The sequence below is a fragment of the Colletotrichum higginsianum genome, chromosome 6, assembly GCF_001672515.1.
Source record: "Colletotrichum higginsianum IMI 349063 chromosome 6, whole genome shotgun sequence".
Classification (NCBI taxonomy): Eukaryota; Fungi; Ascomycota; class Sordariomycetes; order Glomerellales; family Glomerellaceae; genus Colletotrichum; species Colletotrichum higginsianum.
This window is the reverse complement of record NC_030959.1, coordinates 862959-888562: the sequence shown is the minus strand read 5'-3', so window position 1 is coordinate 888562 and position 25604 is coordinate 862959. Positions and strand designations below refer to the sequence as shown.

The following is a 25604-nucleotide window of genomic DNA, read 5'->3' as shown; positions in this document are numbered from 1 at the left end:
CCTAGGAAAGAGAAACGGTCGCCTTTGTTCCATGAGCGTTGTGCCTTGGCCTCTGTTGTTAGAAAAGAGCCTGCCTGCCTGCCTGCCTGCCTGCCTAGTCGAGCAAAGAGCAATGCAACCGCTAGTCTGGAACTCATTCCGAATAGATTCACCTGTATAAGTAGAGTATACCCTTCGAAACAAGTGGGATGGAGGAACAGACGCGTAAAACAACAACAAGGAAGATTACCTATCTACTTAACCCTGGAGAAACTGTTGCCAGACAGACATGGGGTATGGCGAGTGGCATGCTGATTCTTTCATTTTGGGGAGAATGACGACTTCAACAACTGGCAGGCTGGGACAAGGAAGCAGAAAGCAGCACGCAAAATTGTAACAAGACGCGCTGCACTCACTGAGACAGAGACAGCCAGCTGCAGCCAGCAGCCAGCTGCCAGCTAATAGTCTGCAAGTTGGAGAGAGATGTACGTACAAGGCGTAGCGTGGTGGCTTCCTTCTCTTCTGCATCAATCAGGTGGAACAGACAGACGCACGGCTCACTGCTGTCCTACTCATTGGAGTCAGTGATCCAACATACCCAGTCACAAGTGAAGGGTCCCCCTGTTCCCTCCAGTGAGTTTTACTCCCCCTTGGCCCTTGCCCCCTCCTCCCCAGCATCAAACCGTCCTATCGGCTTCAGCCACGGTCATTCCCCATCACTTATCGATAAGAACTCGGACCAAATCACCAAGTCAACTGATACAACTGATAGGGCCCGGCGCCCCCTGCGCACCCTGTCGGTGACGTGAACCCGGCCAGAGTCACGCGCTGTTAGAGCTTGTGGGGGGGAACCAATCTTTAGTGCATTTAGGTGCCAAGTCGCTCCTCTGCATCTGGGCCCCGTCTTTCCGGCCCAGCCCACTGCCTACCGCCAACCTGCCTCATCAACACCCACGTCCAGGCATACATACCATTTGCTCAAGGTTGCCATTACCGCTGTCTAAGAGGGCACCCTACCTTACCGTGCCTTAGGTACATACTCTGCCATACCTTAGTTTGACCCATCTTCACCCTTTGCCCAACTGCTTCAAAATCCCAACTGACTTGGAACCAACCACACACGATTGCTTGATTCTTTCTCTACTTTTCTCCCAAATACCTACCTCTTCCACTCCAACCTCTACCTCTCCGGCCCCTCCCTCGGCCTTGGTTCACTCCCCATCTTTTGACATTTAATCACCCACTCTACAGTTCGGCATCCCACTCTCTCCCTTTCCTTCCCACAGCGAAACCCTATCTTTGGATGACGAACGCACCATGAACAGCGTCCCCTCCTTGGGCCGGATGTCTTCTGATAACACGGCGACTGCAGACTGCGTCACCCATCCCCGGTGAACCGCTGCCCTCGTCATCCACTTGTAGACCAGCTTCGGACGTTTTTTCTGTTGTAGTCTGAGGAAGCAACCCTAGCTGTATTTATCGTTGTCCTCAAGATCGCCTCTTCCTCTTTCCAACCTCCAAAACGACCGATTGAGCAAAGCCCGCCCTATCCCGAACCGAATCGAACCGAGCAGCCCACCGGGGGCCGGGCATACATAGCCCATCATGGCGACGATATTCCAGAGCTTCCGAAGCTCGACCCTGTCGAAGCGTCTGCTCATCTACGCTCTGCGGCGTCTGGAGCTCCTGGACGAGGAGACGCTGGACATGGAAAACCTGCAGTTCGCCCTCGGCAGAACCACCACGGCCGAGTTCAAGGATGTCGGAGTGCGCCTCAAGGTACGGCTCGGCGCCACTCTTGCGTAGTTCTCTGCTACCTAGTAGGTCCATCTAGCTGACATGATCGCCAACCTCTAGAAACTCGAGCGACTCCTGCAACTCCCCACCTCGTTCCAGATTCAAAAAGCAAAAGTGCTAAAGCTCAACGTCACGGTCCCCGTCGATTTCTACACGAGCCCTATCATTATTGAGATTGATGGCGTCGACGTGCGTCTAAAGGTGTCCACCGCCGGCGAAGACAACAAGAGCAAGGCGGCCGCCACCGCCGCCGCAACATCAAATGAAGACGAGTCCAAGGGACTGCCGAACACCATCAACCTCGCCGAGTCGTTCCTCAACGAGGATGCTGCTTTGAAAGATACCAAACTGGCCGACGAGAAGAGGAGGTTGGAGGATGCCTTGGCCGCCGAAACGCAGGACCTCGGCGGTTCGACCTTGAGCGAGAGCTCCACGAGCGACGACGGGAGTCAGTTCGGCACAGGCCAGGCGCTGTCGCTCCCAGGGTTTCTGGCCGGCTTCCTCCAGGGCATCGTCGATCGTATCCAGGTCCGTATCCGGGGGGTCACCTTCCAGCTGGATGTCGAGGTCCCTGTCGAGCCCAACTCGACAACGCCTGAGCTGGTCACTTTCCAGCTCGCCCTCGATCGCATAGATGTCGAAGGCGTCACTGCGGAGGCGCACGACGACGAGGGCGCGCCGACGATAGTGCCAAAGGACGGTAAACGTCACATTGCCTTGTGCAAGATCCGGGCCTACCTGATATCAGAGGCGAACGTTTTTTCCCAGTTTGCGCGCTCTTCTTCCGTCTCGTCACCCGCCGTCTCGCAGTCTCCGTCGTTCAGCGAGCGCGCTTCCGCATCCAGACACAGCTCCTTCCGACCGACTATGCAGGACAGTTATCTTTCCGATTCAGCGGACCTCTCCGAAGTTGACGATGCGCTCCTGCAGGACAGCGAAGATGCGTTTAACATACCGTACGACTTTTCTAGCCAGACGGAGGAACCTGTCGAGGAGGAGGAAGCGAATACACCCAGGGCCTCGATATACCAGGACTTTTCTCCTCGAGGCCATTTTCCAATGTCCCAGTCCACCGTCGTGGGAGATGATGACCGTGCTGCGCCGTGGGCGAGCTTCCAGCGGGAGGCGAGATCAGAGCCCTCGCTCCAGCCCATTGAGGGCATGCAGACAGCCGATCTGCTGGACTTTGGAACACCCGAAGCATCGCAGCACTCAAGCGCGACAGGCCACAGCTCGAGTCCTGGGGCAGGCGAGGATTTGGCGCAGTCGCACCTGTTCACCCACGAGGAGGCCGAGAGCATGTATATGAGTGCCTTTTCTCAAGCCGAGCCACAGCCAGAAGGACCAAGGATGCCAGGCGGCTGGGATGCGGATCCGAGCCCGGAAGCCTCACCTCAAGTCAAGAAGGCGAGTCCAGTGCCGCGCAAACCGTCACCACCCGCGTTCGAGGCAGCTCCAGATATCCCCGAGTCAGCGACCCCCAAGTATCACGATGCACCTGCATCTCCGCGGCCAAAGACACCGCCATCGAAAATCGAGTCTTCCGAGCCCAGCTTTGAAGATGCGCGGGAGCCAAAGCAGTCTCCTCCACGGATCCCCGAAGAAGACGAACCAAGGGATCATCTGGCAGATACACCCGCGCAGGCGGACGATGTGGCGACCCCGAGAGGACCTACCAGATTGGTGAAGGAGCTTGTGTCTCTCCAGAACATATCGCTATACGTCCCATCACTACACCAGCACCAGCATGTACATGCGCCACTTGATGCACAAGCCTCTGTTCTGAGCCACAATGCGGCGTCAACCGGTCTTGCCAGATCAGTTGCGCCTCAAGTCCCGGGAGCCTTCTCAGTGTACTCTACGTCACCAGGAATGAGGTCAAGCTTCGTGCCGAGGTCGCCGGGACTCGCTATGACCGAGCCAGACAGTGATGGGCCTCTGGAGGTACAAATCTCCCCTCTGGAGATCCGTTTCGATGCCTCGCTGGCGTACCTCCTTGCCGTCGTCGTTGGCAAGTTGCTCGATGCGTTGAAGGGCAATGCCGGCTCTACTCCTACCCCGAAGACGACTGGGACTGCAAAGGGACAGCAGGAGTCCACAATACCTGACATCAAAGTCGTATTCGAGAAGATCTCGCTCCATTTTCTCCACCAACTTGGCGGTGTTGCCGACACTGCGGAAAGAATTCTGGGTTCTCCGAGATTGCAGCTACAGCCAGAGATTCTTCTCCGCACCGATCTCGACAACCTGAGCGTGTCGCTCAAGAACTCCAAGAAATCCATCGAAACGACAGTGGACCTTGAAAAGTTCCGCTTTGGCTATGCGAAAGATGACATCATCTCGTTTGACCAAAGCCTCCAGATGCGTGCTTCTGTCATGGACAAATTCCCTTCGGCCGGCTCAGATATATCTGTCAAGGTGATAAAGCTATCTGACTCGATTCGTACAGAAGTCACAACCTTGCCATTGCTGGTGCAACTCGATCTACAAAGACTAGATGAGACATTCAGTTGGTTTGGTGGCCTGAGTAGTTTCCTGAACATGAGCTCTTCCATGTCATCAAGCGCCTCCCCATCCGTCAGGTCGCCAGTGCCGCCGCCTCCAAAGCCCCGTGGAGTTCGCTTCGACGCGCCGATCAACCCAGATGACAAGTCAGCATCGGCCGAAAACAAGATTGACATGCGGATTGGAGGCTTCAATCTCGAACTAAAGGGCAAGGAGTGCAGCGTTGGCTTGGAGACCAGTGCCGTTAAGATGGTGAGCCGAGAACTGGGCATCGGCTTTGCGATCAGCAAAGTTCGACTCGCTGGACCTTACATGAGATACTCTCGAGGCGAACCGCCTATTTCGGCGGATATTGGAGGTGTGCGCTTCGAGTACCTCGCAACGCCAAAGGACAAGGATCTCGAAAGGCTTCTCGAGCTCATCATCCCTTCCAAGGCCAAATTTGACCAGGGCGACGATGAAATCATGGTGGACACGCTTCTACGGCAACGGCGCAAGGGCGGCGTCCTGCGAGTCACATTTGATCAGTTCAGCGTCAGGGTCGACCGGATGGATCAACTGAACTGCCTTCCCGTCCTGGGAGATGAGGTGGCGCGACTCGCAACCGTTGCTAAGTATCTTCCGGAAGACGACCGCCCTGGCATCCTCCTTTTAGCCGAAGTCAAGGAGCTGGCTGCGGTTGTCGATTTTGGCGGAAAGCTCGGCGTGCTGAACGCGAACCTCCGAAACTTCGAGGTCGCTCAGATTACGGTGCCGTCGCTGGTGGCATTCGGCGTGCATGCTATCTCTGTGAATCGAAACCACCGAGAGGACCTCGTGAGTTCATCGACGACATTGCCGCCCGGAACGCTCACCCAAGGGCCCGTGCTCATGGTACGCATGATTGGAGATGAGATGGAGCCGGTGATTAAAATCAAGATGCGCGATGTGACGATTGATTACCGTGTGCCGACGATCATGGACGTCCTTGGGCTTGCAGACGATGCTACGCCTCAAGACTTCGAAGCCAGCCTCGCCGCTTCTGTGGCCAATTTCGGCGAGCAAGCACACACTGCTCTGGCCGGCAAGAAGTCTCAGACCACGACTCGGCTGCCAGATCCTGCTCGACCTAACAGTAAGCCTATGACGGTCGACCTGGTTCTTCGCGATTGCTTAATCGGCCTAAACCCCCTGAACCTGCCCTCGAAACTTCTCATCGCCCTGACTGATGCCCGGTTCCAAGTGGTGCTCCCTAAGGACGTGGATACCACGGCAAGTCTGGACTTAAACAAGGCCTCGATCTTGCTCATCGACGATGTGGCTAACGTAGGTGCGAGCTCAACTGTCAACCGTCGGCAGTCGGCCGACATGTCGTCCCAGCAGGTATCTCGACTGGTTTCGCAAGGGTTCGTAAGCATCTGCTATATATCGTCGGCCAAAGCGGTCGTGAAGGTGTCGGAAACCCCGGAAGACGGTGAAAAGCATGTCGACATCGAGCTCCGTGATGACCTGCTTGTGCTGGAGACATGCGCCGACTCGACGCAGACGCTCATTACCCTGGCCAATGCATTAACGCCGCCCACGCCGCCCAGCAAGGAGAACAAGTATCGAACCTCGGTTGTTCCCGTGCAGGATCTGTTGGCTTCGATCTCAGAGGAGGCGTTCGGCAAGGCGGAAGGGGATTACGACTTTGACAAGGACTTCGAGCTTGCCCAAGAGCTGGGCGGCAGCGACGAGTACGATGTGGCGAGCGACAGCAGCCCGTTGCAAATCGATTCGCGCTACTACGGGGATGCCGGCGGCCCCTCGGAGCCGCTCTTTGACGCAGAGGGCTCAATCACGTCGAATGCCACAACCACTCAAGACACCCACGACGGAGTGCTGCTGACCAGCTTCAACGCGAGCGCATCTCACCATTCCGATGACAGCAGCGACCTTGTGATCCACGAGCACTTCTTCGACAAGGGACCCGAGACCGACGGTAGAGCCCAGGTCTGGAACTCGTCCAAGAACAGCTACGACAGAGCGCCGAAGGAGCTCGTCAGGAGGAGCCCGCTTCGAGTCTCGGTTCGCGACGTGCACGTCATCTGGAATCTTTTTGACGGCTACGACTGGGAGCGCACCCGGGACGTGATCTCGAAGGCCGTGCAGGACGTGGAGAACAAGGCGTATGAGCGCCGCCGGCGATCGGATCGCGCCGTGTTCGAAGACGACGCCGAAGAGGATGAGACTGTCATTGGCGACTTCTTGTTCAATTCGATCTACATTGGCATCTCAACCAAGCAAGATCCCCGAGAGCTTGCGCAAATGGTTAACCAAGAGTTGAACGACAATGCGACCGAGACCGAGTCTCTTGCGACCACGGCTTTCACCACGACAACGAGCCGAGCGGGCGGTTCCAGGCCCAAGAAGAGACTGAGACTGAATCGAAGCAAGCACCACAAAATCACGTTTGAGCTGCAGGGAGTCAACGTCGATCTGATTGCCTTCCCTCCTGAGTCTGGCGAGACGCAGAGTTCCATCGATGTTCGAATTCAGACCCTGGACGTCTTTGACCACGTCCCGACGTCGACATGGAAGAAGTTTGCCACGTACGACCAAGACGCCGGCGAGCGGGAGATGGGCACCAGCATGGTCCACCTGGAACTGCTCAACGTGAAGCCCCAGCTGGACCTGGCGGCCTCGGAGATGGTGTTGAGAGTCACGGTGCTGCCTCTTCGACTCCACGTCGACCAGGACGCCCTCGACTTTATCACACGATTCTTCGAGTTCAAGGACGACAGTGCTCCTGTTCATAGTTCTACCAGCGACGTGCCGTTCCTCCAGCGTGTCGAGGTCCACGACATCCCCGTCAAGCTGGACTTCAAGCCCAAACGGGTTGACTATGCAGGGCTGAAGTCGGGGCGGACCACGGAGTTTATGAACTTCATCATCCTAGACGAAGCGCGCATGACGTTGCGGCATACCATTATCTATGGCGTCTCGGGCTTTGACAGAATGGGCAAGATTCTCAACGACATCTGGATGCCGGACGTCAAGGGCACCCAGCTGGCCGGTGTCCTGGCCGGTCTCGCGCCGGTCCGCGGCATTGTCAACATCGGTAGCGGTTTCAAGGAGCTCATTGAGGTGCCCATGAGGGAGTACAAGAAGGATGGCCGCATCGTGCGCAGCATCGGCAAGGGCGCGGCGGCCTTTGCTCGCACTACCGGCACGGAGATGGTCAAGTTCGGAGCCAAACTGGCCATCGGAACCCAGTATGCGCTTCAGGGGGCCGAGGGTCTTTTGAACAAGCCGCAGGCCGACAACACCTGGGAGGAGGCCGATCTCGATCCAGAGGAGAAGAAGCAGATCTCGCTGTACGCGGAGCAGCCGACGGGGGTGATCCAGGGGCTGCGCGGCGGTTACTCGAGCCTGACGAGAGACCTGAACATGGCCCGCGATGCCATCATTGCGGTCCCGGGTGAGGTCATGGACAGCCAGAGCGCGCAGGGGCTCGCAAAGGCAGTATGGAAGCGGGCACCGACCATCATCTTCCGACCAGCCATTGGGGCTACCAAGGTGATTGGACAGACGTTGATGGGCGCGACGAACAGCCTGGATCCTCAGAACAGGCGTAGAGCTGAAGAAGTGAGTGACAAACGCATCAACCCTCCCCTCAACGAGATGAAGAGTGACTGACTTTGCATGCAGAAATACAAGCGGCACTAGATTTCGGTGCTGTCAGGAGTGCACACGCATGAAATACACCAGATACCAGCAATCGGACATACATTGGGGACGTTTCTTTTCTTGTTTGGATTGGCTTTGAGCGTTTGTCACCAACGACGGGTCCTGTACGACTGCATGAGACTGCATCATAGACTGGCGAAGGAGGGCTCGTCTTTTTTTAACGTTTTTTTTTTTTACACGCAAAGTTGGGATTTTGTTAACAGTTCAAGGGCACCCAACCAGTGTATTGCTTGCAAGGTAGCAGGTAGAAAGAAGCATGCACTTGATGATATTTTGGGGGCTGGACTTGCTTCACTAAGTTGGCCTGGGCATTATGGGGGAAAGTCGAAAGGGCAGCCTTATTTCTGTAACTATTTTGTCTGAGGCAATATGGGTTCATGGCCTTTCCTCTACGAGCATTCCAACCGAGGAGACTCCGACGCGGGTGATGCGATATGTTTGAAGCACGGATGCGAACAGCGAGACGACGACCATCGGAGTTTCCTGCGCCGGAATGTCGGAATCCGAGTATCCACTCTTTCTGCGAGGGGCAGTTAGGCAGGCACAGATATCGGGATCGAGCACGTCAACGACTGGAGGGAAGAAGGGGGAACACGATTGGTTCCGCCGTCAGATCTGCTGCGGGTTTAGCGGGGGTCCCCTGGAAGGCCGCGGACCGACCGGGCGAGCTCAGTTCAGTGCGTCCTTAATGCTCATGGCTCATGCCGGATGCCGGCTGGGAGACGAGGTTCTCGTGGCGGAGACGGCGGGCATTGAATGGGGAGAGAGGAATGCATCCCGCTGAACAAAAAAAAACAAAAACGGCTTTTCGGTTTGCGGAGCGACGGACGGATTGAAGACAGATCGTCCCCCCGTCTCTCAAGCATTTCCAGAATTAATTTTATTAAATTTTTGTTATTAATCAAAGAAAAAGAAACTAAAAACTAAAGGGCCAAGCACTGTACTAGGAATTATGGTTATGAAACGTGACTCGGGGGGAGAAACAAAGTAGGGCTGACACGAGCAGAGCTGATACGGGTGGTAATATGCATGCGCGCGTTATTTCGCACCTGTCATATGCAGGGATGAACTCTACGATAAGATGCCGTTCCTCGCTCTCGTTTTCCCGGATCCTGAATGGGTGGGAAATCTATGACCCTCACACTGCAGAAGACGCCCGGAAGCCATGGAGAGGGGGGGGAACTAGGACAAATTGGCCAGAGAGATTCCCCTCTTTTTGGACATGGGCAATCTCTTGAGGTCGTGTTAATCCATGCGGGAAGGGGAGAGAGAGAGAGAGAGAGAGAGAGAGAGAGAGAGAGAGAGAGAGAGAGAGAGAGAGAGAGAGAGAGAGAGAGAGAAAGTGGGAGAGGAAGAAGCACCACCGCTCTTAGGTCAGAGTTCACACACCCGCCTGTGTTACTTCAGACTGTCCAAAATCACCGGCCCGCTCGCTCGCTCTTTTCTATATCCATTCCCCCCTTTTGCATCCGTAGTACCGAGTTCCGCGCGGCTATCCGCTTTGTTTGTAATTCTCAGCTCGACCTCGATGTTCCCAGACATGATGGCGTCATCGACGCGACGGCCGATCGGAATCCCTCGCTGTCTATCAGACGAATTTGTCCGTCAACCAAACAACCCCCCCCTTCTCCTCCCCGCTTTAGCGTAGAACGGTTTCTTGGGTACATGGGCGAGGATGGAGAAAATGGAAACAATTCCCATTTACGGCTGGCCAATGTGGCATCGTCGGGATGACTCGTGGGGGAGTGAGGTTTTCCACCCCCCCCCCCATTTGACGCGCCAATTTTTACTTTTATTGTTGACATTTGGAGCTAAAGTTGTCATTGATTGCTGCTACTTTATCTTTCACTGAAATGCTAACATCGTGAACCTGTCCACTCCCCCTTCTCTTCCTCTTTTTCTCTTCCTTCTTGCCTTCCCCTCCTCTCGCCTCTTACATTTTGCTTCGCATTCACAAGAAGAGGGCGCACACAAGACATTGCCAAAAACAAAAACAAAACATCCCGGCCGTCCCGAAATACCTACCCTGCACTCTTTTCTCCGTCGCGCTCAAGCTTCCATCAAGAGAGAGAAAAGAGGGAGACACCAATACCCCGCCTCCACCGCCGGAACCTGCCCCGCCAAGTCGACGCGCAGCCCGCGCATCGCATTCGCAGCCCGCCGTCGCAACGAAGCGCCCCCTTGGATTTTGTGAGGCTTGAGTTGACAACCGCCATCATTCTTTCAATCGCCAACATGTCGGACGGGAGACGCGCCGTCGAGTCGGACAAGGGTTTGTCTCTCTCCTCGCCCCTTTCTTGCCCGCGCAACGCAATTGCATCACTCCCGACTCTCATCCCACTCAATGAACCCCCCTTGCAACCAACCAACCACTCACTCACTTGAGTAACACCTGTTTCTCATAATGTTCCCCCTCCATCGGCGCATCGTCGCAAACCGCTCCCAATCCTCACCAAGCTGACTTCCCGGCGCACAGTCTGGACAACCCTCATCACCAACCTCGACTATCTCCCCGGCCTCCTCACCCTCAACCACTCCCTCGTCAAGTCCGGCTCGGCGTACCCCCTCGTCGCCCTCTACACAGACTCCTTCCCGCCCGAGGGCCTCGCCGCCCTCGAGCGCCGCCGCATCCCCGCCCAGCGCATCGAGTACCTCCTCCCCACAAAGGGCCGCGACTACTCCAATGACCCGCGCTTCTACGACTGCTGGAGCAAGCTCTCCCCCTTCTCCCTGACCCAGTACTCCCGCGTCGTCCAGCTCGACTCCGACATGCTCGTCCTCCGCAACATGGACGAGCTGATGGAACTCGACCTCGACGACGGCGACTTCGCCGCCCAGCAGACCCCCGGTGCCGCCATTGGCGGGTCCCCCAGGAACCCTTCCTCCCCGGGTTCCCCGTCCCTCGAGGACCTCGCCGTCAAGAACCCGAGCACCCGCGTCTTCGCCGCCGGCCACGCCTGCGTCTGCAACCCGCTCAAGAAGCCCCATTACCCGGCCGACTGGACCCCGGCCAACTGCGCCTTCACTACCCAGCACGCTGACCCGGACGCCGCCCAGCGCACCTCGCCCGACCCCGTCACCCAGTCGCCCCTGGGCTTCATGAACGGCGGCCTGCAGGTCGTGAACCCCTCCAAGAAGCTGTTCGAGCAGATCGTCCGGCACATGGAGCTGGGCGCCATGGACATGGACTTCGCCGACCAGAGCCTGCTGTCCGACCTGTACCGCGGCCGCTGGGTCGCCCTGCCCTACGTCTACAACGCGCTCAAGACGATGCGCTGGGACGGCGTCCACGCCGACATCTGGCGCGACGCCGAGGTGAAGAACGTGCACTACATCCTGGCCCCCAAGCCCTGGGACGAGATCGACGCCGACACGGGCGAGTGGACCGGCACCGAGGAGTCGCACCGCTGGTGGGTCGACTTCAACAGGGAGAGGAAGGCGGGCGAGAAGGCGAGGGGGGTCGACGACCGGTTTTGAGGACCCCCGGGGGCGTGGGGGAGCAGGGCGAGTCGAGGAAAGGGTTTTGAGGACGATGTAATGAGGAGGAGGAGGAGGAGGAAGGGTTGACACACGTAGGCACACTGCCACGGCATTTTTTTTTTCGGTTTACTTGGCTTGGCCTGGCTTCACGTTATTAAAGGGGGGATGTTGGGATATACTTCAAGCCTCTCGGTTCCATGGGAAACGGACCGAGATAATAATACCCGGGTATTGAATCGTGCTAGACATCAGACACGCCCTCCCCTCTATGCATGCCCGTCGTGTTTCCCGTCTTGGGCGAGAATTCTGTGCGCCCTGCCCGATCCCCCTTGTCCTGCTAACTTCCCGGGTCAGGCCACCACCATCGCCGATTCGTCGAACACAATTTCAGTAACGTCAACTTGCGAGGCCCGAAGCCCTCCCCTCTTCTATTGATCTCGAGGGAAATCCGTCAAAACACCATAACGCTAGGGTATCTATCTGCCTTTGGTTTCCAGAACGCCTTCAAAGCTCATCCGTACCGTCGTCGTCCGTATCGTAGATGAAGACCGACGTCCTCTTTGAGACTACCTCAGTCTCTAGCTTTACCATCTCGGGTTCCTCCTTGACCCCTTCTTCCTTGACAGCGTCCTCATCGTCTTCCTCCTCGGTTTCAGCGTTATTGTCAACGACCATGACGTTGTCCTTCCTCTCCTCGACCTTCACCCCCAACTCCTCTTTGACCTCATCTTTCGGCCTCGGCGAATCCTCTTTGGCAGCCAGTTCCTCGGCCTGCATCTCCGCCTTGACTGTCTCCTCAGCTAGCAGCTTGCCCTCGCGAATCTTGTAAAACGCCTCGAGGCAATTCCGCCTCTGGGCCTGCGTCCAGCTGCCGACTACCAGAGCGAACTCCGTCGCGGTCGCGAAGCCGAATTCCCGTGCCATGGAGCAAAATTGCCGTCGCATGACATCCTCCGGGGGGTTGTACATGTACGAGAACCCTTTCAGCTTCTGCGCCTGCTCGTCAAACACCTGGCTGTCTGCGAACAAGGCGCTGTCGCCCTCTCCGTCCACGTCAGAGCTGGCCGCCATTTCCGCCTTGCGGGACAGCTGCTCCTCGACTTTGGACGTCCCAATCACTTCCGAGTTTTCGTGCGTGTACTCGACACCCGCCGCCGACAGGATGGCCTGGACAGCATCACTCTTGGCCTGCTGGGCTTTCTCGGAGCCATCGGCATTGGACTTTTTAGCGGCCAGGAACGTGGCGAGCTGGCCCGTGTCACCGTCTTCAGAGTCCAGGGATGGTTGTTGCTTCAAGGGGGCGAGTTCCACTTTCTCCTCCTTTGCAAGCTTCTCCATGTCGACCGTGGTCATTGCGATGCCCGTTCCTGCTTTTGCCTCGGCAATGTTGGTCTTGTTGACAATATCACGGATCACGAGCTGGTTTTCGCGATACGTGAAGAGGTTCTCCAACCCAAAGATCTCTCCCTTGCGTTCAGAGTCCTGCTGGACACCTTTGAAGTACCGGCGCTCCGACGACGCCGTGTAGCCGATGTTGGCCTGCTGCTGTTTGTAAATCTGCCTGCCGTAGACAATCTCCTCGATAGTGCCGGTCGAGACCAGCCGGAAGACGTCGACATCCCGCACCTGGCCAATGCGATACGCTCGGTCCTGGGCCTGGAGATCGTACGAGGGGTTCCAGTGAGGGTCAACAATCACCACCTTGTTTGCCGAAGTGATATTCAGGCCCACACCGCCGGCCTTGGTCGAAATCAAAAAAACAAACTGAGTCGGGTCGGAGTTGAAGTCGTCTACGGCCTTTTGCCTGTCCTCGTACGTCACCGAACCATCCAGATACGTGACGCTGTAGCTGGTGTTGTGGAACAGGTGCTGCAAAATCCGAAGCAGCCGGACGCTGTGCGAGAAGACCAGGACTTTGTCGCCGCTGTCGTGCCAGAACTTGAGCAGCTTCTTTAAAACCTTCCATTTGCCACAGAATTCGGGGTTGGCCAGATTCATGATCGCGTCTCTGTTCGCGTATAGTTGGTGCCACGACTCCGGACAACAGGTCTGCAGTGTGCGCATCTCTCTTTTTTGCTTTTCATCTTGCTCGCCTCCCCCGGCAGGGATTAGAAGGGTGAGGTGGTTCGACAGCTTTTGTAGCGTTGTGACACAGGGGAAGATAATTGACTGCCACGACGTTCCGTCGTCGAGCGTCTTCCGACAGCACCAGCCTTGACCAACACCCGACCCGCATTCGCAGGGATTCGAAAGGGTACGAAGAAGCTCGACATCAGGCCTATTGATGAAGTTCTTGTATGCTTCCTGTTGCTGCTCGGTGAGCGGGCAAAAGACGACTCGGTCACTCTTCTTGGGTAGCTGATGTGCTATCAAGGTTTTCATTCGGCGCAGGAAAAATCCGGGGAGCAGGTTAGTGACAAGCTTCCTGGCAGTGACCCGGGCATCTCGTAATTGATTCAAGGTTGCATCGTGAGACTGGCCTCGCGTCAGTGGCTTGGTGATGGTGTTGTTCCATTCTCCCAAGGTCCCGAAATGGCCTGGATTTGTCCAGTTCAACAGAGTCCATAGCTCTTCGTACTTGTTCTGAATGGCCGTGCCCGTCAAACCGATGCGGCAGAGCGCGTTCACGTCGTTCATCGCCTTGGCAGTCTCGGAGCTCCTTTCCTTCATTTGGTGGCATTCGTCGGCGATGACGGCATCCCATTTGACTGTGTTTACCAAGCTCTTGTGATTTTTGTACGTCGTATAGGTCGTGATCATGATTTCTGTCCGGCCCGCCTTCGCAGTGGAGAGCACGTCCTCTTTCCCTGCGCCGTGGAAGACGTCGACCTTCCACCAGCCCCAACGGTTCAGTTCGTTCTTCCAGTTTTCGATGATGGATCCCGGACAGATGATCAAGATTCTCGGATACCAGCGACCGGATACATCACGGATCTTCTTCAAACGTTTCCGGTCACGCTCGTCGGCGGTCTTCCCAAAGGCCGCGGTGAGAAAGGTGGCAACCTGCACCGTCTTCCCGAGACCCATGTCATCCCCGAGTATGCCACCTCTCTGGTAAACGAAAAGACGATGCAGAAACTTGACGCCGACGATCTGGTACTCGCGTAGATACTGCGCGATGGAAGCAGGTATGATTCCTGCCGAATACTCGAGCTCGACTTCTTCGTAAGGCCGGCAGGGCTTGATCTTGGTGCTCTCTTCGAACTTGGGTCGGCGTTCCAGGACGTCCAGTCGATCATCGTCAGAGAAGACGACGTCGAAATAGTCGGGCGGCAGTAGAAGGCCGGCATCCTGCAACCTTTCGCGGTTTTGATCGAACTTTTTCCTGCGCTCCTTCAGGTAATCCGGCGCTTCGGCGACATCGAGGTCGTCAGGCTCCTCGGTGTCATCGATGTCTAGCTTGGCAAAAGCGCTTTTCCTGGACGGTCTGCCCGTACCCGTGCCCTTGATCTTAGTCTTGGTCTTGTCTTTTTTCCCCTTGCTAGCGGGAGCACGCTGGCCTCTCCGCTTCTTGGGCTTGGGGAGCAGCTCAAGGTCGGAATCTGCGTCCCACACTTCTTTCTCTTCGAAATCGACGTCGATTTTGCGTTTGCCTAGGGCTTTTCCGCTTGAGGGCTGAGGTTGGTCGATTTCTGATGCAGTTTCCTCGTCGGAAATAACGATGGGGTTCTGCTGGGCCTGACGGGGCATGGTGGCGGCGGTCGCATCGGTCGCATTGCGTGCATCAAGGATGTCGGTGATGATGATAATGGGTCGATGATGGTGGGGGGGGGGGGGGGGGGGGGGTTGAGAAGCGCGACGCGACAGGACGCGAACCTGGAGTTGGAGGGGTGCTTGCGGTTAGTAGGTGGCCTGCAGGGCCAGCTGGGTCAAAACTGATTTAGGCACCCAGTTACCTAGGTAAGTGCCTATTCATATGCACAATTATGACAAGTAGGTACCTGGGCAGGCACTTTTTCACATACTACAATTTGCTTCACTGGCAAACCAGCATGTAATTCAATTGGCTCTCTCGCTAATTCGGTGGACCCAGTCACTGCAAAAGGCGCCGCCTTTCGTGCCTTTCGCGGTGCTGGCAGCAGTGGACAGGTGCGTCTTTTTGTAGACCTAGAGTTTGGTTGAATCCTTGATGGTATCGTTGCATTTTAAACCCAATGCTTGCAGACAAGAGGCTTTCTTTTAGGCAATCAAGAGATGATACACTTTTATCTCCTCTTCTTACGCGGCCATTCCTTTTTCCCCGGCCGATTGCCGAGTCCCCCCCTCCGCAGCCCGATCAGAACGGGTTTGTTTCCTTCCTGCATCGCGGCAAGCCATTACCAAGATGTCACCGTAATAACGGCCAGGAAATGATTTCTCAGACATTCGTATTTCCCGAGTGTGTTCCCCGGACAGTGTTCCTTGGACAAAAGAGTTTCCGCTAGGTTTGCTTCCGAATAACTGATCGGAGCATAATACACCCAGACCGGACTATTTAGGGGAAGGGATGCCGCGAGTCATGTCGACTTCTAGAAGATGTCTCCGACTGGGCGTCGTTTCTGTCCAGGCCACTTTCCTCATTGAAGAGGATTCGGTATCAAACAACAAAGAAAAGAAAGCGTCAAACTTCTCAGACCCAACTTAACGATGGCCGGCGGGAAGACTTGCGTATGATAGATAGGGGTATCTGACGCCACGCTCCGCTGTACGTCTCGATCGAAGACGAATACTTCGATGAGCCGGATACCGCGGACTGCACCCCATGCCGGGGCGGCAACGAGCACAGGACGCGAGCCTGTTTCGAACTAGGGGGAACCCCTCCGGACTACTTGCTAGCCTGCCAGCTTCATCGCATTTGCCGACAAGCTGCGGCCCAGGAGTCCGAGCTCGTCGCGGTGGGATGCCCAGTTGATGGATGGGCAGCAAAGGCAACCTCGAGACATAAGGTTCTGGGCCGGGCGTTCTTCCTCTAGCTTCAGACGAAACAGTCCCTTTATTCCTCTCTTGTCAATCGAAACAACGTGATCCGCGGGAGGGGTGAGCGTCCCCATCCCATGCAAGCAACAGGGCCCCTTTCCTCTCTTCTTAACCCAAACCCATTTCATCCCGCGCGTCTACCACCGCCTTACCTACACCCGACCGGCTTCCCATCCGCCAACTTTCTCAATCCAGCTCTTACATCGACGAAATGCAGATGCCTCTGGCGACGACACAGGCGAGATTATGCGGGGACCAAGCTCAAATGTCCAGTTGGAGCAAGATGACTCTTATCTACCCGAAGTCTGGGTAAAAACCACAAAGCCAATTCCATCCGCGGGACCAGAGGCCGTAGCTAACATGTACGTGATGCGCCAGGCTTGGTATGCCATCGGCGTCTTCGTAATACTTCTTCGATACGCGGTGCGACTCCGAACCGTTGGCATCCATGGGCTCCGCGGCGATGATTACCTTGCTTTGCCTGTAAGTCCATGAACATCTGTCGGGCGTTAGGATGACTGATGCGATGCAGTACCTCGTGCTATACAGCATCGACATGTACGTCGTACAAGTGAGTACTTGGTGCGTATGCAATTGTCAAGGAGGTCGGCTGATGACGGTCCAAGATCACGTATTACACAGGCGGGAACATCGATATCACCGCCGACATGGTACCGAAGTTGTCAGACCACGACGTCGAAATTCTTGAACTCGGTTCGAAGCTCGAGTTTCTCTCCTGGTACTCGTACCCAGGCTGCATCTGTATGCATCCTTGTATTTTGATTCGGCCCGGGCAAGATCTAACCAGGTTTCAACAGGGGTTTTGAAGTTCACGGTATTGTTCTTTTACAAGCGTCTGACGATGGGGTTATTCCGGAGGCGAGCCATGATTGGGCTCTTTTGGTTGTGCGGCCTGTCGTACATCGGCTTGTGCATGACGGTGACGCTCAGCTGTGTTCCGTATGTTTTCTCCCTAGCAATGGCTTCTTTGCAGGTCGGGGTGCTGACTGCTAGTTTGGATTTTCCGATAACTGGCGAATCCGGCCATTGCCAGGCCCCGAATGCACGTTCCGACCGCAGAACTTCTGGGTACTGCTATGGCTCAACATTCTCACCGACGCGGCGCTCCTCACCATCCCCATACCGATCCTGTGGCACCTCCGAGTATCCCTGAAGCGGAAAATTGGCGTCGCCATCCTGCTATCGTCGGGCGTATTCGTCATATCGACGGCGGTCGTGCGAGCAGTAACGACGCTGGGTGGCTCGCCATCCATCATCAACATCAACCGATGGGGGTTTCGCGAAACTGCCGTGGGTCTCATAACCGTCACCCTGCCTGTATTGAGCCCCCTGGCCACCAGAGCGTTCTGGCGCCGAGGCCCGTACATTCGGGACTACTACGACCGAATCCGGGGCCCTCGGGAGCAAAACCATGCGCGGTTCGGCAACTGGCTCGGCACTGTAGTCCTGAGGTACGTCGACGAGGAGGACGGCACAATCCCTAGGCGTTCCAGCGCAACGAAGCAACTGGAAGAGGAGGGACACGGGGGAGAACAGGCCTCGCCGGCCGAGTCGATTGGAAAGGGCGGCTCGGAAATCTACGAAATGGTGACGAAGAGCGTCGGGACGAGCACGATGACTATGGACGGGATCGAGGAGGCATGACAGTCAGTCAGCGGTGAGAGCTTTCTGGCGTTGAAGAGGGAGGGAAATCGCAAAGATCTTTTCATTTTGAGATTGGTCTAAATAGTTGGATCTAGTGATACCCCAAGAGCAGATGTAGACCTAGGTCTTTTGACAATGGAGCCGAACTCAAAGACCGCGTGTTGGTTTCGCCACCGACACAATGGAGTCGTTACAACTTTGTCCGCCGCGCAGCGTCGGAGCCCAACCTACCGTACACGATTATAGTGTTTCTTCTCAGCCGATCCTCACTGGAGAGCCGCGTCTCATCCTGTGCGCCCCCTTTGGATGATGGCCCCCCCAGAGCCGCGCGTGTTGAGCGAACCTTACGGCGGCAGAGAAGGTCGAATGCCGCTGCGCTCTCATCCCTGCCATAGTCCATGTGCAGCAACAGTCCGATGAGGGCTTCGGCCACGGCCCACAGTATGTACCTCGCGTGTGCAACAAGCTCCGGCTGGGAGCTACCGCCCAGTTCCCTCCTGACGGCCCGCCACGAATCGTTCGGGCTCCCGTTCTCGACGGAAGAGGAACCCTGCCCGGGCCGGTCGTTCTCCGCGAAGAGGGCGTCCAAAGCCTCGACCGACCTGGCACCGCCCTGGGGGTGTTTCAGCGCGCGCACAAAGTCCGTCGCGAGGACGTCCGTGGTCCCCTCCCAGATGGCGAGCACGCAGCAGTCGCGATGGAGCCGGGCGACGTTGAGATACTCGGTCTCCTCTTTGAGCATGTAGCCGACCCCGCCCAGGGCCTCCATGCAGCCTTGGAGCAGCTGGATCGACGTCTTGCAGACGTACGCCTTGCAGAGCGGCGTGAGGACGCGCAGGAGAGGCGCCACGTGCTTGCGGTCCAGCTTGAGGGCGGCAGGCGCCCCCGATCCGACTCCGGTATCCGGATGCTCGTCCAATCCCAGGAGGTGTGCCGTGAAAAAGGTCAGCAACATCAGGCCGTGGTACTCCCCCGTCATATCCGCGAGGGTTTGCATGTGCAGCGGGCTTTCCGACAGCGGCATCCGCCGTCCTTGCCCCGCGTGGACCTGCCTGACTTTGGCGTATGCTCTCGCGATGGCCAGCCCGCGGCCGACGTATCCCACAGCGGCCACGGCCGAGTGGACACGCGTGAGCGTGAGGACGGTGCTGATCTCGTGGACCCCGCGGCCTTCCTGGCCGAGGAGCCATCCACGCATGCCGTCCAGCTCGAGCTCGGCGGTCGGCAGGGACTGCGTACCCGACTTGTTCTTCAACCGCTGGATCCTGACCCCGTTCAACTCCGTGCCGGCGACGCCCCTTGGTCGTCCGACCATGGTCGCCGCAGAGGAGCTGTGCCTCCTCGTCGGCGCAAAGAAGGCGCTGATGCCGTTCTGCGTCCTCGCGAGGAGGATCGTCATGGCCGCGTCGGTGGCGCTCGAGAACCACTTGAACCCAGAGATCGACCAGGGCCCGAGCGGTATGCCCTCTTGTTCGTCCGCCAGCCCCTGTTCCGTGGATGGGGTGTACCTGGCCACGGTTTCGGTGAGGGAAACGTCGCTCCCGCCGGTCCGCTCCGTCATCCACTGTCCGCTGGTCCAGGCCGTTGCCGGATCCCGGGACAGTAGGTGTTGGAGCGCGTTCTCGAGCACCTTTCGCTGGGTCGGGTCCGCGTCCTTGGCCAGGTGCAGCTGCAACAGTCGGGCGGCGCCGTCTTGCATGGCGGACGGGCAAGACACATTGGAAGCCGAGCCCCCCCACAGATGAAGCCTCAGGAACTGGACCATCCGCGCGGATGACCCGAGTGAGGCGTCGTACCCGGTCGCGACGATGCCCTTCCTGATGCCGAAGTCTTGTAGGCCGCGCCACCCTTCGCCGACGACTAGTTCCGAGGTGGGCCGTCCAAAGGCGTCGCGGCCGTTCCCTTTCAGGTACGGCTTGTTCCTCTCGGAGTCGGTGACCCACGAAAAGATCCGATCGGACAGGACGTCCTCGCCGAGCTGGGCGAGCTCGACCTCGACGCGCTCGACCACGTCGCTCGGCAGGAACACTGGGGCCCCAGAGTTAGCAGCGCCGGACTGATGTCGCGTGTCACGAGGTACGCACGTCTCAGAACCCTTTGGAAGCTGGAGTCTTCGAAAAATTGGTTGGGCAGGACCGGCAATTCCTGGAAGAAGCCGGTGTTCGCGGTGGAATGCTTCATGGTGACGTGTTACTGCCCATGTGGCAAGGTACTCCTGATGAAATAGGAAGAAGAACAAAGAAAAAAGGCCAAGAAAACCGGCACGTCTGGAGATCGCGCTTGTGCAGTCAAGCCGTCCGTACAAGAAGCCCGGACCGACACGCCGTTGCTGTGGAACATTGTATGCACCCCAGACTGGCCCCCCCCGCGGGGGTCGGTAATTTGTGGGGTTGCCGAGGTGCGAACTCATGAAGTGCCGGTGGAAGGATTCTCAACATACCGGGATCATCCCCGGGGCCGAAAGGGGGATTCGGCCGAGAGGCACCGCGCACCGCCTCCCCTCCCCCCCGGGCTCTGAATGTTCCTGACCAAACCGTTCAAGTACCTGCGCCACGGCGTGATTTGCTACTTGAAGAGTGCCTCAGACGGTAACAAGAAGGCACAGCGAGTTGGCGCGGGTAATTGGCATCCAGAATAGTCTCGCATCGGCCAGTTTTGTTCCATGCCGATGGGAGTAGCCAGGATCGTGAACTTCGTCACCCCCGTTGAGGGCAACAACTAAAATACATATGGTTGAAAAGAACTTCGACATTCGGAATCTCGCCTGATTAAAAGGCCAATCGTCGGTATAGGATAGATTGGCCTGTGCTGCCGACTACAGCCTGCCAGGGAAAGTCAAAAGCTGCAACGAATAAGCCAAGCGGCGGCCAACGCCGTGGTTGTCTTCGAGCAGATTTATTTTTGGAAATTAGATGGCTCTAGCGGATAGGTGTATCCTGACATGGTGTTGTCCGTACGTGTATGCTTTCATTCGAATCGTCAATGAACTGACTTCAGAACTTACCATGTCGCTTTGCGTAAACGGGGTTGGACCATGAGTCGATGACTCGCGACAATTAGTAATGACACCACTTGTGTTCATCCGTTGTGCTTAGCACTCTCAATAACAGAGGCGTGATAAGTGCTCCCCAGCCTATAAGTCCTGTCGTCCAGGCATTCGACAACCGCAGATCAGTCTTGGAGAATTAGAGGCATGTATTCTTCAAGGTAGTCCCTGTTTTATTTTAAATTTTGGTACGGGATAGATCAAGCTGCCAATTTTCGCTTATCAGTAATCAGAACCTTGCGATGAGTAGACATGAGGTTAGTTGTTCTAGTTCCACTTTCAGACCCGCCTGAATAGTCAAGCAGTCAGTTCACTGCCCCAACCTATTTTTCATCAGGCTTGTCATCAATGCAATTTGGAGAGCACAAATTCGATAGAGAGTGTAAACGCTTATAAGACCTATCAAACGTTCCTTCCCCTCAGCCTGCCACAGATCGATCCTCTCCTATCAGCGGATCTACGTTCATCCCTACATTCGGCAACTTCAGCATCACTCAACAGACCATCTAGCAGTTGCATCAAGCACAACCCAAGCACGACCCAAACGCCACCTAACATGCAGTTCCACATCCCTGCTCTGCTTGTCACCTTGGCCGTTATGGCAGCGCCGGCTACCGCTTCTCGGGTATTCTTTGCTTCCCTGCGCCTCTGGCCCCTTAGCTGACATGCAGCAGTGCGAAACGTTCGATGGCTTTCTCGTAAGTGGCGTAGTGGGCAATTGCTGCTATGGCAGAGACGCCAAGTCGTGCAGGGCACAAGGGAACGGACGCAGGTGGTGCAGTAGGCAGAAGGCGAACTTTTGCTCCGAAGTCTTTATCCAGAACACAAACAGGAAGGTCTCGGAGACTTGCGTGAGCATCTTCCTTATTCCCTCCCCCCCTCGAAACCCTGGGGTGCTGATAGCCCCGTACAGGACGCCGACTGCTGCAACATCCAGACTGGATGGGGGATGGGTTGCCCCAAGTAGTCAACGAATCTGTAGGCATATCAGACGGATTGAACGAGATTTCCCTTACAAAGTCGTTACGAGATAGATACTTGAACTTTTAGCGGTTGCATGAGAATGTTAAGTGGCCCTGGTTTACGGTTAATATCTGGGATCCGGAGCCCCAAATCGGGTATTTACGAGACTGAATATACCACACAGACAGACAAGAAGTACATAGAAGAAAAACTTTTGCCCAATCTATCCGTTAGATGAAGTGTCGTTTCCTAGACAAGCGACGAGGACGCCAGTAACACACAAAGAAACGAGCAGGACACAGAATTTAACGCCATTTCAGGGGTGTTTTTGGACTCGGCAATCTAGCCGTTACCTACACCAGAGACTAGGTAATCAAAGTAAACCCGGTTGAACCTATTGAACTGACTGCAAGTTTGCAACGGTTCGGGAAGCATCATGACATGAGGAGCGATTCGGTAAGTGTGTGGCTGGAACGGCAGGTGGCGCCACCTCCCGCAGGAAAATGGCTGTGACGTCACTCTTACGTTTTCTCGGTGAGCCTGGTTTTTTTTCTTTCTCGCTATGTACAGGTACGAAAATGGCGATGACATTCCGAAATTCTTTTGCTTACCTGGCAGGCCTGGCAGCCCGGACGGAGGAAGCAGAGTCAGCCACACAAATTGCACGGCGCTGTCCGCGTGACGGCCCATCGCAAGCGCCCCGAGCCTGTTCTCCTTGCCGAATGCCGATCGCAAGAGCCTGGAAACCTGTTGAGCCACAGCAGATCGCCACAGACGTCGCAAGCGACCGGACTGGACGGTGGCCTCCTGGCAAGTAGCTAGTAGAGTAAGTCGCAAATGAGATGCCGCCATTCCGACATTTACGCAAACATTACACAGTCGGCCAGGTCGAAGGGGGAGGGAGAGGATGTACGACGCAACGGTGTCACCGTTGACAATCTCTCCCGATGAGGTCACGTTTGGAACCCAACTCCGAAGAGCAGTCACCTCCCAAGCCGCCGTCGCACGACAAACCGCCTCGCTGGTCGCTTGGCTGAGTGGTCTCGGCCTCGTCAGCCTGGGGTGGACTCTCCACTGCCCAGCAAGCCGGCCCGCATTGGCTGACAGCATGCAAATTTCCCCCATCATGCACCGAAAGGAAGACTAAACGGCTCTCCGGACATTGCATCGCGGCCCTTCATAAGCGTGTTTCAAACCTTATGGCCGGGGTGGATAGTAAGCGCCGCCCTACCGGGAGGCATACCAGCCCTGCCATCGTCTTCTCATACGGCCATCGCTCCCCTTCACCCTGATCGGGGATGACCTCATCCGGGACAGCTTCAGGGCTGGGACAAGCGGGCGAGAAGAAGAAAACGAACGGACTCGATAGCGTGCCACGAAGCCAGCCTGGTGACGTTGAGCCAACCCCCCCCTAGTTTCCTCCCTCCCTTTTCTCACGGCATAGGTGCCGAAGAAGTATGCTTGGCAGGGTCTCTGCGTTATGTACCGGCCCCGCAGCAAACAAATCGGGACTGTTGGGTGTCTTTATCGTACACCGGCATGAGTCGGTCTTTCTTGGGCCTCTCTGCACTGCGTGTCTACCTACCTTTACCTACATCTTTAGCCCGGTCCCTTTAGTCACAGATTATCGGCACACTAAGACCCGCGATCCAGGCGCGTCTGCTGTGCTCGGCGGTGACGATGCGACTGACTCTCCTTATTGGCGAAGTTTGCAATGGCAGACCACACCACCCTCAAACCTGCTTTCTCCCCGATCGTCATCCTGATGTGTCTCTCCCCCAACTGGCCCAAACTTCTCGGCATGCCCGAAAGGGTGATAAATAGAGATAACCTCAGACCTTCCCCATCGCTTTTTAGTATCCCATTCCATCAGGACAGCAACAGACCAGCAGACATTCAGAGAGATAACCCTTCTTCTCAGCCACACACATACTACACATACCACCAACAACACCACAACCACAATGGCGTTCGACCGTATTGTGCAGTTCATCCTCCGCGGCGCCCAGCTGGCGTTCGCCGCCATCGTCGCCGGTATCACCGGCTCCTACCTCCACAGCTCCAACGCATCCTCGTGGGACAATGGCCGCTTCATTTACACCATCGTCGTGGCCAGCTTGTCGCTACTCTTCGCCCTCCTATGGCTGCTCCCCTTCTCGGCCAGCTTCATCCACTGGCCCATGGACATCTTCCTCAGCATCCTTTGGTTCATCGCCTTCGGCCTGCTTGTCAACGTGAGTTTCTCCTCGACTTTATCACTGCCCTAGGCAGGTGCAATCAACGTACTGACATGCATACTCTGCCAGCTCATCGGTGATGGCTGCGGTCCCGTCTTTGACTGGAGCAACGTCAGCCCTCGCGGTGATGCATGCGGTCGCAACAAGGCCAACATCGCCTTCTGCTTCCTGTCCGCCATTGTCTGGCTTGCGTCGGCCCTCGTCGGCCTCTTCTGGGTCCGCCGTCGCAACGCCGTCGCCGACACCCGCCATACCCACGGCCGCCGCCGCTGGTACCGTTCTTCCCGCGTCTAAGCAACGCGCGCTCGTTGTTCATCAGCTGCCCCTCGCGGTAACACGCTCTCACTACTTGGTGAATCGGTCTCCATGGTTTCAAGATGCCAAACTGGACCACAGGGGCATTGTTTGGATCATCGTGTTCTCGTAATACACCATGCCAAGGTGTTCGATCGACTTTTTAACGGCCTATGGAGGAGTTCACTAATGGATCTTGTGTGTTTGTAACGTTTTCTTATGCAGGTTCATGATAGTATGAGAAGATGGCTTGAAGTCTCACGGGAAGGCTTGATACCCAATAATACCCAGCCTGTTGTATCATAGTATCTACCTTAATATTATATCATAGCACCTTTCTATGGCTCGGTTTGTTTTTCTCGATGCCTTTGATGAAATCATAACGCTTTTTTAGCTTACTCAAATCCTGTTACATTGCACTGGGGTGAATTAAGTTCGTATTTTACTTCGAGTCAGTTCGGATGACACTTGCCAAGGACTCTATTTAAGGCTGGTGACCTTCGCTGTCCAACTCCACCGGTCGAAACACGTTCGTATGATTCCAGGAACCCATCATGTTCAGCGGTGCAGCCACACATAAGCCACAATCTTTTGGTCCAAGGTTTCGCCCCTGACTCATACATAGCCTTATCGGGTAGCGTTGATTCAACACGGCACTCGCATAACGTTAGGACGCAGCCCTCAAGTCATTCACCCACCGGGCTGCCGATGGGCCCTCCCCTCCCTCCCTCACGCAGTGATGGGTGGGTCTCCGCGGCGACCGACGGTCTCAGACGATCCGGGGAAAGTGGAGCCTTCCGACCGGGGCGCAGCCCTAGGAAACATCCGGTTGCGGGCCGCGATGTTTCGGGATGCTGGACACACGCGGTCCACTTCCGATGGAGACGGGAGGTGGCTTTCTGAATTATTTCCTTCCAACTGCGGGAGTGCAGAATCCCGCCCGGCGGTTCTTTAGGGCCCCGGCCGATGACAGC

General features: G+C 56.3%; 7 protein-coding genes across 7 annotated transcripts; 5 read left to right on the top strand and 2 right to left on the bottom strand.

The window, feature by feature from the left end:
- Positions 1-1584: 1584 nt before the first annotated feature.
- On the top strand, positions 1585-7938 carry CH63R_08680 (ATG C terminal domain-containing protein; the record flags this gene model as incomplete). Its single annotated transcript, XM_018303654.1, has 2 exons — positions 1585-1758; positions 1837-7938. 2 exons carry the CDS (start codon positions 1585-1587, stop codon positions 7936-7938), a joined length of 6276 nt encoding a protein of 2091 aa, XP_018155677.1.
- A 2286-nt stretch (positions 7939-10224) lies between these two features.
- CH63R_08679 (glycosyl transferase family 8) lies at positions 10225-11466 on the top strand (the record flags this gene model as incomplete). The annotated part of the gene is made up of 2 exons (XM_018303653.1): positions 10225-10261; positions 10466-11466. The coding sequence occupies 2 exons, from the start codon at positions 10225-10227 to the stop codon at positions 11464-11466; spliced, it is 1038 nt and encodes a 345-aa protein (XP_018155676.1).
- A 507-nt stretch (positions 11467-11973) lies between these two features.
- On the bottom strand, positions 11974-15159 carry CH63R_08678 (SNF2 super family protein; the record flags this gene model as incomplete). The annotated part of the gene is made up of 1 exon (XM_018303652.1): positions 11974-15159. The coding sequence occupies one exon, from the start codon at positions 15157-15159 to the stop codon at positions 11974-11976; it is 3186 nt and encodes a 1061-aa protein (XP_018155675.1).
- A 1512-nt stretch (positions 15160-16671) lies between these two features.
- On the top strand, positions 16672-18090 carry CH63R_08677 (Kinesin-like protein; the record flags this gene model as incomplete). Its single annotated transcript, XM_018303651.1, has 5 exons — positions 16672-16908; positions 16958-16996; positions 17052-17187; positions 17244-17389; positions 17440-18090. The coding sequence occupies 5 exons, from the start codon at positions 16672-16674 to the stop codon at positions 18088-18090; spliced, it is 1209 nt and encodes a 402-aa protein (XP_018155674.1).
- Positions 18091-18280: 190 nt separating this feature from the next.
- Positions 18281-20271, bottom strand: CH63R_08676 (Acyl-CoA dehydrogenase; the record flags this gene model as incomplete). The annotated part of the gene is made up of 2 exons (XM_018303650.1): positions 18281-20118; positions 20175-20271. 2 exons carry the CDS (start codon positions 20269-20271, stop codon positions 18281-18283), a joined length of 1935 nt encoding a protein of 644 aa, XP_018155673.1.
- A 1530-nt stretch (positions 20272-21801) lies between these two features.
- Positions 21802-22103, top strand: CH63R_08675 (uncharacterized protein; the record flags this gene model as incomplete). The annotated part of the gene is made up of 2 exons (XM_018303649.1): positions 21802-21987; positions 22050-22103. The coding sequence occupies 2 exons, from the start codon at positions 21802-21804 to the stop codon at positions 22101-22103; spliced, it is 240 nt and encodes a 79-aa protein (XP_018155672.1).
- Positions 22104-24063: 1960 nt separating this feature from the next.
- CH63R_08674 (Integral membrane protein) lies at positions 24064-24630 on the top strand (the record flags this gene model as incomplete). The annotated part of the gene is made up of 2 exons (XM_018303648.1): positions 24064-24333; positions 24406-24630. 2 exons carry the CDS (start codon positions 24064-24066, stop codon positions 24628-24630), a joined length of 495 nt encoding a protein of 164 aa, XP_018155671.1.
- Positions 24631-25604: the final 974 nt, after the last annotated feature.